General features: G+C 37.3%; 2 protein-coding genes across 10 annotated transcripts; one reads left to right on the forward strand and one right to left on the reverse strand.

Moving 5' to 3' along the window:
* Positions 1-1,489: 1,489 nt before the first annotated feature.
* On the reverse strand, positions 1,490-5,307 carry LOC121801815. 7 transcript variants are annotated; one of them, XM_042201240.1, is made up of 3 exons: positions 5,099-5,307; positions 3,999-4,075; positions 1,490-2,663 (listed from the first exon to the last, which is right to left on the reverse strand). In XM_042201240.1, the coding sequence occupies exon 3, from the start codon at positions 2,617-2,619 to the stop codon at positions 1,807-1,809; it is 813 nt and encodes a 270-aa protein (XP_042057174.1). In that variant the 5' UTR covers positions 2,620-2,663; positions 3,999-4,075; positions 5,099-5,307; the 3' UTR covers positions 1,490-1,806. The 7 variants fall into 7 exon arrangements, with proteins under 7 accessions (XP_042057174.1, XP_042057172.1, XP_042057171.1 ...); XM_042201238.1 differs by having other exon boundaries at positions 1,490-2,971; positions 5,099-5,306; XM_042201237.1 differs by having other exon boundaries at positions 1,490-2,985; positions 5,099-5,306.
* A 1,064-nt stretch (positions 5,308-6,371) lies between these two features.
* Positions 6,372-12,668, forward strand: LOC121801817 (sterol 3-beta-glucosyltransferase UGT80A2-like). Of its 3 annotated transcripts, none has more exons than XM_042201241.1 (14): positions 6,372-6,899; positions 7,124-7,257; positions 8,236-8,475; positions 9,015-9,126; positions 9,517-9,687; positions 10,150-10,213; positions 10,356-10,413; positions 10,528-10,705; positions 10,903-11,033; positions 11,503-11,605; positions 11,691-11,767; positions 11,931-11,978; positions 12,052-12,201; positions 12,334-12,668. In XM_042201241.1, the coding sequence occupies exons 1-14, from the start codon at positions 6,737-6,739 to the stop codon at positions 12,499-12,501; spliced, it is 1,797 nt and encodes a 598-aa protein (XP_042057175.1). In that variant the 5' UTR covers positions 6,372-6,736; the 3' UTR covers positions 12,502-12,668. The 3 variants fall into 3 exon arrangements, with proteins under 3 accessions (XP_042057175.1, XP_042057176.1, XP_042057178.1); XM_042201242.1 differs by having other exon boundaries at positions 6,373-6,899; positions 8,407-8,475; XM_042201244.1 differs by having other exon boundaries at positions 6,758-6,899; positions 8,253-8,475.
* Positions 12,669-13,847: the final 1,179 nt, after the last annotated feature.

Genomic DNA, 13,847 nt, shown 5'->3' on the forward strand with positions numbered 1-13,847 from the left:
CAATTATAGTAACTTGTTAAATCTAATGAACCATATATGACGCATGATTCATTATTCCGATTTTTAATATTTTTTTGGAAAATGCAAATAAATTTGAGATGGTAATTAATATTCGTGCAATGAACATAATATTATGAAGTATTTCAGTTGATATTTTGCAAAATAGTTCAATCTATATTCTAGTGAGATGATTTTAAATAAAAATATTGATATATCATGATACAAATATGTAGAAAACGAATAGTTGTTTATTCACAATTTGATATTCTTATTTGTGTGAAAAGTGGGAGAGATGAAAACGCCGCATTTAAATACTATGGGCGTGTTCAGTCTTCCTTAATTAGTTTGGAAGGAAACAAATCTTAAAAGAAATGAAACGTGTGGGCCATACCAAATCTGATTAATAATTCATTGTTCAGTGTTTAATATTTTGTTGGCCGAAAGTAGCAATACATCACGTTTTGGTGCGGGTTTGACAAAAATGTCCTCACCAAATTTTCATAATTCCACCTACTAGCCCCCTTCCTCTCCCCATTTTCCACCCAGATCTCCGCCGCATTTCTCAGCGGTAGGCTGAAATAAGGCATATACAAACTCCATTCTCAGCTGCTGCATATAGATGTCTGGTGTGAGATGAAGCAAAAGAATCGCTGCATTTCGTGGAGCGGTGTCGCGCTGCTGCTGCTAGCTCTTTTCTTCTCCTCCTGCTCCTCCGCTGAATCGTTGATGCTTCCATGGCTCACATCGGCAGCAACGGTGGTCCGCTCAACGACGCTCAAGTCCGCTACATCACGAAGTGGTAGCTGGTCTATTACTTACATGAGTTCGGGGACAGAGGCGGTCACCGTCGATCAGTCGGTTGTCTTAAAAAACCCTCACCTTTGTGATGCCTACATAGCGTTGCATGCATGGAAGAAGGCCATTCTCTCATATCCCTACAAATCTCACAGCAACTACAGATACCTTCTAGTGTGCATCGACGAGAGCATAGAGAGAGAAAGAATGCTTCTGCTTGATGCAAATGATTTTCGTTTTTGGGATTTGGGGGTGAGTCCATTCATAAGGGCAACGAAGTCATTTTGCATTCATTTCTTGGTGTGCTGTGTGAACACAGACTTAAAAACCACGTCGGAGAAGATAATTAAAACGGTGCGCTATAGTGCGGGCCCTCTGTCAAATCGTGGGCCGTGCATATATATTTAGTCAACACCAAACCGCCATAAATGCCCATATTTCACCTTATATATGACCAATTAGCTGTAAGCGAACGTGCCCTCTAATAGAAAGGTGTAATTTAATATTATGATTAATTTTAGATCATTTCATCCTCGTTCCATTCCATTACACCAATAATAGCATCAAATTAGGATATAGAGAATGATATTATAGAATAACAAAGTGACACCATTGACAGTTCACTAAACTATAGAAGATTATTCCACATTTCCAAGCTCAAGAAAAGAGAGGAATAGGCTCATAAGAAAATGGATAAGCAAAACAAATTTAGTAGTACAATAAAAGGAAGAGAGAATTGACATTTCAGATGATACAAATGCTTGCTGAAAGGTTATAATACCAATCCAGTGGTAAGATAAGGATAGAGAAAGATCACACATTCTCAGCAAGCTGAAAAGAATGAAAACAAAAGATGATCTTGATTATTCTTTCCAAATCATGTGGGAAAATCACATTTGTATAAAACAAGCCTAGAGATAACGCAATCGCCACGTTGATTATTCTGAGGCGGGTCCGGCACATTTTGGCCGTGAATCAGGTCAGACGAGACAAGACAAGACACTTGCTTCCCTATTGTTGACCTCCATCAGGCTCGGCACGTGTTGTGCGTGTCAGAAGCCGACGTCGTCTAGGATTTGGAGGGGCATTATCATTAAGATCGGTCAGTATATTAAGGTCTGTATCACGATCCTCGCCATCGTCTTCATCCTCATTATGTTGATGGCCCAACAGACTTTCACCCCAGAGATAGCGACGCCTGGGATAGTTTCCAGTAGCTCGGCGATGTCTTGCAAACTGTCTTGACCGGCCACCTCTTGGCTCAGCTCCAGATTCCAGCGAACCAAACATTTGAAACAAGAATAAGGTGCTTAACAGCCGGCTACCCTCACCAGCACCTCCATTTCTGTCACTTTCACTGGAAAGCCTATCTCCACCGTCAATCACATAGTCACCGAAGACAACAGCTCCTGGCATGGCAGAACGAATTGCACTAACAATATCATTGTATTCCCTCTGACCTTCAAGGCGATGCCATGCTCTTTGTCTAGATGGGTCGACATCAGCCGGGCGCACTGTTGGATGAACTCTTCTTGCATGCCTACGCAGCTCTCTGTAACTACCAGAGAACGAACATGATTCATGAGAGCAACTTCTAGTCTTTAGGTTGAGGTACTTTCTAGTCTCCTCAATAACTTTCCAACCCAAAACCTTCCCACGACATAGAGGGCATCTCAGATTCGACACTTCTTCAGAATTCTCCATGTTGGGTTCCCCATTATCAAGGTTTTCCAAAATTCCTCCTCCTTGTTCGCCATAACTAGGATTAGCATTGTAGATATTGTGACCACCAGAATCTCCCTGAGGCATGCCCGTGTGTCCCATAGAGCTAGTTTGTGTCTGGGTGTCATTTGCATGATTTGTCGTCACTGTCAAGTCCAAATTCCCACTCAAAACAGAATCATGATTACTTTCAGGTACCAAACTAGTTGCAGATAAGTTGTCTACATTTCCCTCTTTCAGTTGTTTATAACGATCCAAACAATTTGAATGCCTATAGCTAGTATCACATATGTACGAGCGACAACTTTTATCATGGGAACTGCAAATGAGAAGAACAGCATTGTGGGGGTGGTCCATGCATATGGGACATAAGGCTTCATCCAATTCCTTGTACAGATGAGACACATCTGAGTCATTTGATATGCTTCTTTTCCTACTAGCCATTTTATGTGCACTGCGATATATTTACTAATATTGAATGCATTAGCATAAAACTTTTAATCCATAGCAATAAAGGATAACATACTGCAGACAACTTTATGAAGTGGAAGCATTAATGCAAATAATTAACAGTGAGGAATGAACAATTCCAAACATCCGGCTCAGTTCAAGTAAAACTAATAGTATCTCTCATCAATTCACCAGGTCATAACAAATAAACACCAAACCCCAATACCCCATGCTATCATATAACCTCCAAACAACCCAACTTCATTGCCATAAGAGCACACTTTATCTATTCTACATGCCATCACCAAATCCACAAAAAAGAATAAAGAGACAGCCAAAACAATTTAATAGATCTTAAAGAAAGACCAAAAGGGACCTCTTGAATTGAGCTATGTAGATTTCCGTAAACTTAACTCTTCATTTCAATAGAGCGCCTCAATTTAACAGCAATGAGGGAAAAGAAACAAAACGAGAACAAGTTTATTAGGTTCATTAGACGAGTTCCAATACATGCTGCAACTTGTGAGTTGCGACTTAAGTAGAATTACAAATTCAAGCATTATTGGTCACTATTCACACAACTTAGCAGCAGTAAAATCAGACCTGCTGTAGAATATATATCAGAATTTTATTACTACTATGACCCCTAAGAACAGGTATGATGACACCAACATGCCACAAGTTTGCAAGGCATGATTCTTAGTGATCTGTCATTAGAAATGCACCTCTATATTTCAGGCCACCAAATCACTAAAAGAGTCCTCATAGGTGGTAATAAACCAAAACAGGCAACTACTTACCACAAAATAATTACCACTCACCATCCCTTACGATCTGAAAAGGTGAAGGACTGGGTAAATACAAACAAGGAGCACTGTGCTTATTTTAAATGACCACACAGCTTCAGCTGATACAGAAGTTTGCAGATATTTATATGACACAGAATGTCACGTAATCCCATCATGTAACATGAAATGTTATGAAGGTAATAACACATTCCTGTACACATCAGCCATATTAGTTTTACTCACCGCTGAAAGGCCCTGAGATTTCCCTTTTACTGGCAGCTTCAGATCCTTAAAACACAGGGTCTGAATCTTATAACGTTCTGAATTAGCAAATGACACACAACAAAATCTTTAGTTGACTTTATAGCAAATCGGATGGCAAGCCTTCATGCACTTTTCATAACAACTATTCAGAAAAGCAGTGTATCCTAAAATTGTCTGAGTAATAAGGCTTCAAGTAAAGAATTATTGCATATTTGTGGATCCACAATCACCAAATGAGTCCCACAACCTGCAGTTGTATTATGGAACAAAAACGGTCATTGGCATAAGACTTAAGATCCAACTCTGCTATTAAAACAATGACAAACATATACTATCACTCAAGGTCCACTAAGACGAAAGGACAAAGAAATAAAACCACTAAAACCAGAACACAGTGGAACCAGACGTGCCAACAAAAGCAAAAGCTTGGTTAACTTGCTCAACTAAATCTTCCCCAAATACCCAACTATTATCATTCTGCAAAATTGTCATGATGTGAGAGTGTTTCATCTACATATGTCATCTTCCTTACAAACTGTAGCAGAGAATAATCAATGCTATACAATCCAACCTTCCAAAAATTTGTTCAAGCAAGCAAACATATTACAGGGGGAATAAAACCCCTATATCCTCATCAGAATCATGAGCTACGACTTAAACAAAATGAATTCACCTCGTTGTTCTGATTAAACCCTTGAGATAACCTACTTGCTTCAAATTAAACTTAAGCAAGGGGGTAGATATTAAAAAAAATACTCCATTTTAAAAGTTTTGCATCGATTCATGAAAACAATTACTATCCCCATCAAAATTCTAGAAACTCCAAAATTTAAAAGTCCATTTCCCAATTCTACGCCCGTAAAACTAACAATCTTTGAAGTATCATCAGTAAGATCCTCATATTATCCATAAAATACATAAGAATAATGAAATCACACGACATCTCAACAAGTAAGCAATTATTATTACAAACATCAGCAACAATTGAACGGGGAAACATCAAATTAAGCAAAATTAACCGATGAAAAGGCTCCACGTGAAGCGAACACAAAAACGACGAATTAAAGGTGCGGAATTACAGTAGAAATTAGAGATGGAGGTGCGATTATCCTTAGATTGATTGATTGATTGATTGCGTAGGGTGAATTTTGGATTAATTGAATCAAAGAAAAATTTTGGGGTGGATTTGACGATATGAATTCCGATCAGAATAGGGTTGATTGTTGAAAATGGTGAAAGAGGATAGAGAGGCAATAGTTGCAGTATTATTTATTGAATGAACAAATTAAAAAAATGTTGTCTTTTTAGTAATAATAATCTTGTTTTTAAGTGAGTTGATAAAAATGAAAGGAAAATAACCACCGCCATTTTGCAAAGATCTGCTTTAACCTAACTCAAATTAAAGATAAATTGGTATTAAAATCGTAAAATCTGGATAAATTAAGAATCTAGATCATCATCTAACTTGCTAGTGACTTAAATTATGCCATTTTTTATAAAGAAAACTTTGTTTTTAAATTATGACTTAAAATTAGACGCGTTGAATTTTTTCATACGAGATGATTGCGAACAAAATCTGATCTTAAGATTTTTCTATTTTCTTATTATAGATAAACATAAATTTTTAAATGCTACTCGAACACAATACATTTCACTTTATACATTAACCAATTTACTCCTATAATAACACAACAAGCTATAATTAGACCAAAATTTCTGACAATTCAATGTAATAATAACATAGGAACATTATATACATATTCTTTTTTCACCAAAACAAGATAATTACATTTCCAAAATGTTAGATTATAAATACATTTTAAAGATATATTGATAATCATAAAATTTGGCTAAAATTTAGTATCTCCCATGTATTTAAAAAAAGCTTAGATATTATAGTAAATTTTCATTGCATTTGATTTTTTCTGAAAATAAACCGAACTCGTATGATTTACGAATTCACGAATTGTACGAACAAATTTTAAATTAATGAGAACTGTCAAATTAGACAAAATGTGTAATTTTATGGAGCAATAGTGTTAGTTACATATTCTTTGTGATTACTCTAATGATATTCATTTCATATATTTTCTCATGCTACATTAGATTTGTGTAATTATTTTATGCGGAGTATGCATTAATGTAAGATTTCAAATCCTTATCATATTTCCACCTAATTAATATTACATGCCAATGAATATTTAATGAATGTATCTAATATTTCAACCCCCAAACTCAATAAATTATTTGCATTTATATAAAATTTACAAAGTAATTATACAATATGACTGTAATAATAGTTATATTAAGGTTATTGGCCCGATTTTGGCCTAATTTACCAAATTTTATTTATGTGAGTTTTCTAAGCTATAGATGATGATTTTTTTATGGATGTATATATAGGTAATTGTATGAATTCTGGGAGAAGGCGATGAACTCGACTCATAGCTCAGATTCGAATAACTGAGAAAGGCGAAGGAAGAAATTGGTTTGGCCAAAGGAGATAAAGTGAAGAGCGTTGATTCCGGCCACGCGCTAACCGTCGCGTTAAACAACCAAAATACTCCACTTTCATGAAATTTACGCAGAGTTTATGTATTTTAATTTGTTTTAATTTTGCTTCCCACGCTTTTGAACGTGGCTGTGCCCCTAACTGACTGACCACGCATCCAATTCACGCTCACTGTGTGTATTCTACGCATTCAAGCACCGATAATATGGATCAGAAGCCGATGCATCCGGAGATGGTAGCGCCGCCGGTGCCGAAGCCGGATGAGGCAGGTTCTTCGACGAGCTCCGAAGAAGTTTCCGTGAAGTTCGATGAAGATGCCGGTGCTAGTGCTGCCGCGCTATCAAATGGAGGCGGCAGCGGTTCCTCTGGTGAGTCGCTGTTTTTGTTCAGTGAATTCAGTTAATGGAATTTAGGATTGTGAGTTGTGGTTCGGAGCAGGAGTTGATGGTGAAGTTGTAGAGGTTTTGGTTTGCAATTGATAGCTTGAAATTTGAATTATCGCTCTGTTCGAGTTATTATGAGTTCGGTTGGGTTAATGAGTTTGTTAATTTGTGGTTAATTGTGATTGATGGTGGAAATACTATGCCGCCAGAAATTTTGAAATCGGAGAAACTAGAAGTGCTGCAGGGGTTGGAAAGATCGGAATCAGAGAGGGAGAGATGTGTTAATGTTCGTGCTGAAGAGGCTGCTCAGATTTTTGATGAAAGAATTCCGGTGCAGGAGAAGGTAACAATCCTTTTTATGTTATGCATCATTTTCGGCGACTGATGTCATTTTGGATCCGTTATAGTGGTTGATTTAAAATTCTTATTCTATTTTGGATTAATTTTAGAGTGATATCCGCATTTTAGTTTCTAAAATCATGCTTCAAGGAGAGACAGATTATTTTTCAGCAAGCATTTTTTGATGCTAAAACAATCAATTTTCATCTATTTCATTGAAAAAATGTCAAATTAAAGATATTGTGTTAATATTTGACAGATTACTTTGATGTGAATAAGCAATTCTTTGTTCTAACTCTATAAATTTGTCTATAGCTAAGGGATTCTTTATTAGCTTGTATTGGAGATTGGTCAATCAGTACCATTTATATATACCTCTACTCTGTCAGTCTGTCTCGCTGCATGTGTAGAAGCTGGAGACTGTGCTTGAGTGGTTTTATTGTTCAGTAAGTGTGTTCTTCCTATCCTGGAGCATGTCCAATGCTTGTACAAGTTGAAAGTAATATGTAAAACCTCTAAAACCTAGACACAAAGGATATACTAGTGCAAAAATAGATTATGTTATTCGACTCGTAAGTCTGTCTCACTGCCTGTGTAGACGGTAGAAACTGTTCTTGAGTGACATAGAAGCAGTTTTTTTATTGTTCGGATATTTTGTTCGTCCTATCCCGGATCATGTCTCATACTTCCACAAGTTGAAAGTAATACGTAAAACCCCTAAAACCTAGACACAAAGGATATACTACTGCTAAAATAGATTACACTATTCAAATCATAGGGTGTAAGCTTGTCTATAATCCAAGTATGGCGATGCATCATACAATTTTGTGAATATTTGCCATTTCAATAGAATGCAACATTACAAAATGCTTTGTGAGTCATAATTCAGTTATGGTTGAATTCACGGGATTGATAGAAGATTAGCGTACTGTGAGCAACTGAGCATACCAGAATTTTTCGTTAAATATTAAAAACATTGCAGCTCAAATTGTTGAACAGAATTGCTACAGTTAAAGATGATGGAACTGTAGAATTTGAAGTTCCAGTTGATGTTGAACCTCGTAGCCTTGGAGCTGGTTTGAATAGCATATATACTGAAGTTGATGAAGAGGTTCTTGATACAACAGACATTCAATATATTCCACCATTGCAGATTGTAATGCTTATTGTTGGCACTCGTGGAGATGTGCAGCCATTTGTTGCAATTGGAAAGCGACTTCAGGTTGAGTCAATAATATATTGAACTGGGCACTACATACTTGCTTGTCAATTAATTATAATCCTATTTATACTCTTTACTCTTTAGCAATCACAAAGGGACATTTTGGTCTAACAAACTATTTCTGTTTCATGTTTGAAGTTTCAATGTATATTGGTAAACTACATTTATGCTTCCACTTCGCCCACACCTATGTGGTAAAAATCAGAGTCCTTTAGCACATGCACCAATTTCCATCTCATGTTTTTGTAGTCATCATTATTCTCATACTTGATCTTTCTTCTTTTGCATCCGGAAAAAACTCTCTTTGATCTCTTAAATCGTCTTCACATTTCTAATTCCAATGGGGATTTGAGCAGCTGCTCAAGACAAAATGTCTGAATATATTTTAGTGGCCCTTGACATATCACAACCCTAGATAAAGATGCTCAAAGTTGTGTGTTCCCTGTTCCGTATGAAAGATCTTAGTATACATCAAGGATTTTTCTTTAGTGCATCTGAAATCCATCTTATTAAGTCGTTAATGAAGATACTTGGTGCAGGATTATGGCCATCGTGTTAGATTGGCCACTCATTCAAATTTTAAAGAGTTTGTCTTGACATCTGGATTGGAATTCCATCCTCTTGGCGGGGATCCAAAAGTTCTTGCCGAATGTATGTTGCTATACCTTCTTTTTTTAAAAGCTGATCTTCTGATTACTTGGGACTCGGTTGTGGTTTACCATATGTTGGTGAAAAATTGTTCTCCCCTGCAAAATATGATGATTGATCTTTTCTTGTCTTCAAATGTCCATAAAAAATATACAATGGTTTTCCTTGAGTTAAGGGTAAGTGTGTTGTATGAATACAAGGCTTGACACAAAATGAAAGCATCGCCATTGATCCATATATTTTTCTACTTCATTTAATAGTTGATGTCAGGAGGTTCTGTGTTAAGTACTTTATGGAATGTGAATATTGATATACATGGCCGCCCCATGTTATAGTGCCATTTGATCATCTTGATGGTATGCACAATTAATGAGTATAAAATTTTCTTTGCAGACATGGTAAAAAACAAAGGGTTCTTGCCTTCAGGGCCCTCAGAAATACCAATCCAAAGAAATCAAATGAAAGAGATAATATATTCACTGCTTCCAGCATGCAAAGATCCTGATATGGACACTGGGTTTCCTTTTAAAGCAGATGCAATTATTGCCAATCCTCCTGCATACGGTTAGATAATGCAACTTATCATCATCTCGTCTCTCTGAAAACTGGCTGTTCGAATTCTCATTACATGGTTTCATATTTGCATCATTTTCCTTGCAACTTTCATGTTTCAGCACTTTGTTGTTCATTTGGCTCATGGAGAATTTTTATCACATAGTTTGCACTTTTGCTTTAAAAAATTGGTGTGGCTTGGGGGGGGGGGGGGGGGGGTCTTCCTTTGCTTATTACTACTATTATGGAAATTTTGCTTTTGCTTTCTTAATGTATAGTAGTACCATGCAGTCACTGAATTATACTAATATCCCCAGTTTGAGAGTTCAGTTGGTTTCCACCTTCATGAGTGTGTCTCCACCTGTTTGTTCTGAGCTATTAGCACACTGATAGTGCTGATGGAATGACCATCTACATTTGTATCAATTGATTATTTCAAAGAAAAAGTATCTACTAACGGAGGTAATGCTGCAGGGCATACCCATGTCGCTGAAGCATTGAAAGTACCAGTTCATATATTTTTCACAATGCCTTGGACGTAAGTATTATCTATATTGTTTTGAGTCATGTAGAATTTTTTTTATCATTCTAATTTATCAAAGAAATACGATCTGAATCATCTGATGCATGTCATAACAAGTTGTCCTCATGCTCACTGACTAAACAATGGTATTTTGCAGGCCTACAAGTGAATTCCCTCATCCATTGTCTCGTGTTAAGCAATCAGCTGGATACAGAGTGCGTTTTAAGTGCCTATTCAACTTGTATATCTTGCGATTTGTGATTTTCTACAAAAGTTATAATCTCTCTATTTCTGCCTCTCTGATATGCTTTATTTGAATTGCTTTACAGTTATCGTATCAGATTGTGGACTCCTTGATTTGGCTAGGGATTCGAGACATGATAAACGATCTTAGGAAAAAAAAGTTGAAGCTGCGGCCCGTCACATATTTGAGTGGTTCACAAGGTTCTGAGTCAAATATTCCACATGGATATATCTGGAGCCCTCATCTTGTTCCTAAACCAAAAGGTTTTCACTTTCTAAATTTCGTTTTCTTTAAGAAAATAGTTTGCGCCAGTGGATCAACCTTTATCATCTGAACACGATACCAATCAGTTATCTTTCTTATCTTGAATTTTGAGATCTTTCATCCATACTTGGTACTGTTTAGTTCCATGTAAATTTCGATAGTGCTAACTGAGTATCGTAGCCATGTTTTATTGCAGATTGGGGACCAAAGGTTGATGTCGTTGGATTTTGCTTCCTTGATCTTGCAACAAATTATGAACCACCTGAGTCGCTTGTAAACTGGCTCAAAGCTGGTCCAAAGCCTATCTATATTGGGTTTGGCAGTCTGGTTAGTACCCCAAGCTCCTTAACATCCCAAAAGTAAACTCCAGACAAAGGAGAAACATGAAAAGTTAAGGACTGGGTCACGTTTTTCTTTAGGATTTTAGGGGTGCAGGTATCTAGTGCCTGAGATTTGTTAATATATTTCTGGAAGTTTTCTTCTATAAAATTGGAGTTTGAACATTCAGAGTGGGAACTGCCAATTTCTGTGATTCAATGAGAAACCAGTTAATTTTGTTGGAATGGTTTTAAACATTCAAATGGGTTATGGTTGTTGAACTAAATTTTTCATTGGAAAAAACTGTTTTAACACAACATTTCGAAGTATCGCAAAATACCCCAACCCCCCTTCCTGAAACAAAATAGTTGGACAGGTAGTAGAGATATCTTAGTTGTGTCAAAAATAATTATGATTTCAGCTTGTTTGACTTGGTTCTTCTTTAATATGCATATTCTTTTTTCTCTTTCGATTTCAGCCTGTCGTAGAGCCAGAGAAAATGACAAAGATAATCATCGATGCCTTAGAAATAACTAAACAAAGAGGAATCATCAACAAAGGTTGGGGTGGCCTTGGTAACTGTAAGTTCCCCTTTTTCCCGGCTTTTCCTATCGTATACATATATCCTAAAATCGACTCATTTGACTAAGGCTTCTTCTTGCTCAGTGGCTGAAGAAAAAGACTTTGCCTATCTTCTGGACAATTGTCCTCATGACTGGCTCTTCTTGCAGTGTGCCGCTGTGGTAAGCTGTTTGTATTAGTTTTCTTATTGAGTGCACCATCCTATTCACCGATATTTGTACAAAGGGAAATATATCTGAATGACCTGGGAAGAGTTAAATGTGGTTTTCCTTCTGTTTCTTGAGCAATAAGGCAAACTTTTTTGATGTATCAATTTGTTTGCAGGTGCACCATGGAGGTGCAGGAACAACAGCTGCTGGTCTTAAAGCTGCGGTAATGTCTTGGGAGTTTTTGTTGGTCTGACATTTTATGTCGACTCTTTAATTCACATTTATTGGTAATGCAGTGCCCAACAACCATTATTCCATTCTTTGGTGACCAACCATTTTGGGGAGAAAGAGTCCATGCCAGAGGCATAGGCCCTCCACCGATTCCAGTCGATGAGTTTTCACTCGAAAAGTTGGTTGAAGCAATTAAATTTATGCTAGATCCCCAGGTACCACACCTTAGATATTACCATGCTTTCTAGTTGAAGGCTGTGCAAGTGTTGAGGCTAAGTGTATATGTTACATAGAAGGGGGGTGAATTTCTTTGGTTTAAATATCATGGAGATCAATCTTTTTTGCAGGTAAAGGAGCGTGCGGTTGAGCTTGCAAAAGCCATGGAAAATGAAGACGGTGTTACAGGAGCCGTGAAAGCGTTCTTCAAACACCTTCCGCGTAAGAAACTTGAGCCCAACCCTGAGCCTACACCATCAAATATCTTCTCCTTAAGGAGATGCTTTGGTTGTTCTTAGAGGTGTAGGTAATATTTGCTTGTCCATAATGTCTATTCTTTATTTGTATTGTATCATAATAGTTATATGACTTCAACTTGAGTGGTTGTCTTTGTTGAAAGTTGAAACCACTTTCTTTCTCATTTGCTTCTACGCAAAATTCAAAGAAATATCTACTCAGCATCTAATTACTTCGCCAAAATCCAAGTTTTGAGTATGAGTAAATATTATCGTTACCATACCGAATTTTGGTATGGAGCATTTTCAATACCGGCACCACCGTATGAAACTCGGTATAATGTACTTCATGGTATACGAAAATTTACGATATAATATCGAAGAAATGTTATGCAGATATACTGTTCCATACCGTATTATCGTTGGACTGATTGATTGATGATAAATTGAGAGTTTTTGTTTACTTTTCCGATTGTGATAAAGATGGAATAGCAATGAAGGATGTTGTGTAGCAGAGTGGCGGTGTGAAGTTTAGGCTAACATACTCCTATATTTATTACTGTGAAGCAGAGCAGACTGCTGTGCAGAGTATATCATGAAAAATACTCTCTCTCTCTCTCTCTCTCTCTCTCTCTCTCTCTCTCTCTCTCTCTCTCTCTCTCTCTCTCTCTCTCTCTCTCTCTCTCTCTCTCTCTCTCTCTCTCTCTCTCTCTCTCACACACACACACACACACACACAGCCCCATGAATGGGGCGAAATGCTTATCTAACTGAGTCTCAATGTTAAGGAGAAATTTAATAGTAGGAGTACTTAATTGCACACACCTAACCAACAGGTTTGGGTTAAATGAAGAAAGACAAAACTAAAGAAGTCAGCCTCTCAAACACTTATTAAAGTACCTGCAAAAGGAAACACAACCTAATGGTTGCCACTGTCAGATTGTTCAAAAGCCATCACCCATTTCTCCTTCTCTTTCCTCAGAGTTCTCACCAATCATACACTACTCTCTCTCTCTCTCTCTCTCTCTCTCTCTCTCTCTCTATCTTCTCAGAGTTCTCACCAATCACACTGTCTCAAGCCCATGCATCCTCTTGTGCCAATTGCCAACCACCCCAACACTCTCTCTTATAAATAAATACATACACCAACCAACACAACAATGTCTTCACATATAGATAGTAGTTTTGACTATAGAAGAATTGGAATGGAGTGTGAGAGTGGGAGTGGGAGTGGAAGTCCACCAAACAATGCACAAGGTGCAACAACAAAACGTTTCCCTTGTTTATACTGTTCAAGAAAGTTTCACAGCTCGCAAGCATTGGGGGGGCATCAAAACGCACACAAGAAGGAACGAAACGCAGTCAAAAGGCAAAAGAGGAGCTGCGAGCATTCTGTAGCCAACTTTCCC

The sequence above is a fragment of the Salvia splendens genome, chromosome 5, assembly GCF_004379255.2.
Source record: "Salvia splendens isolate huo1 chromosome 5, SspV2, whole genome shotgun sequence".
NCBI classification, from domain to species: domain Eukaryota; kingdom Viridiplantae; phylum Streptophyta; class Magnoliopsida; order Lamiales; family Lamiaceae; genus Salvia; species Salvia splendens.

Bases quoted from the DNA above. Each gene is read 5' to 3' on its own strand.
- LOC121801815 (XM_042201238.1), bottom strand. From the start codon at position 2,961: ATGGCTAGTAGGAAAAGAAGCATATCAAATGACTCAGATGTGTCTCAT.
- LOC121801817 (XM_042201241.1), top strand. From the start codon at position 6,737: ATGGATCAGAAGCCGATGCATCCGGAGATGGTAGCGCCGCCGGTGCCG. The intron at 10,214-10,355 runs GTAAGTATTATC...GGTATTTTGCAG, and splicing joins TTTTTCACAATGCCTTGGAC to GCCTACAAGTGAATTCCCTC. The intron at 12,202-12,333 runs GTACCACACCTT...TCTTTTTTGCAG, and splicing joins AATTTATGCTAGATCCCCAG to GTAAAGGAGCGTGCGGTTGA.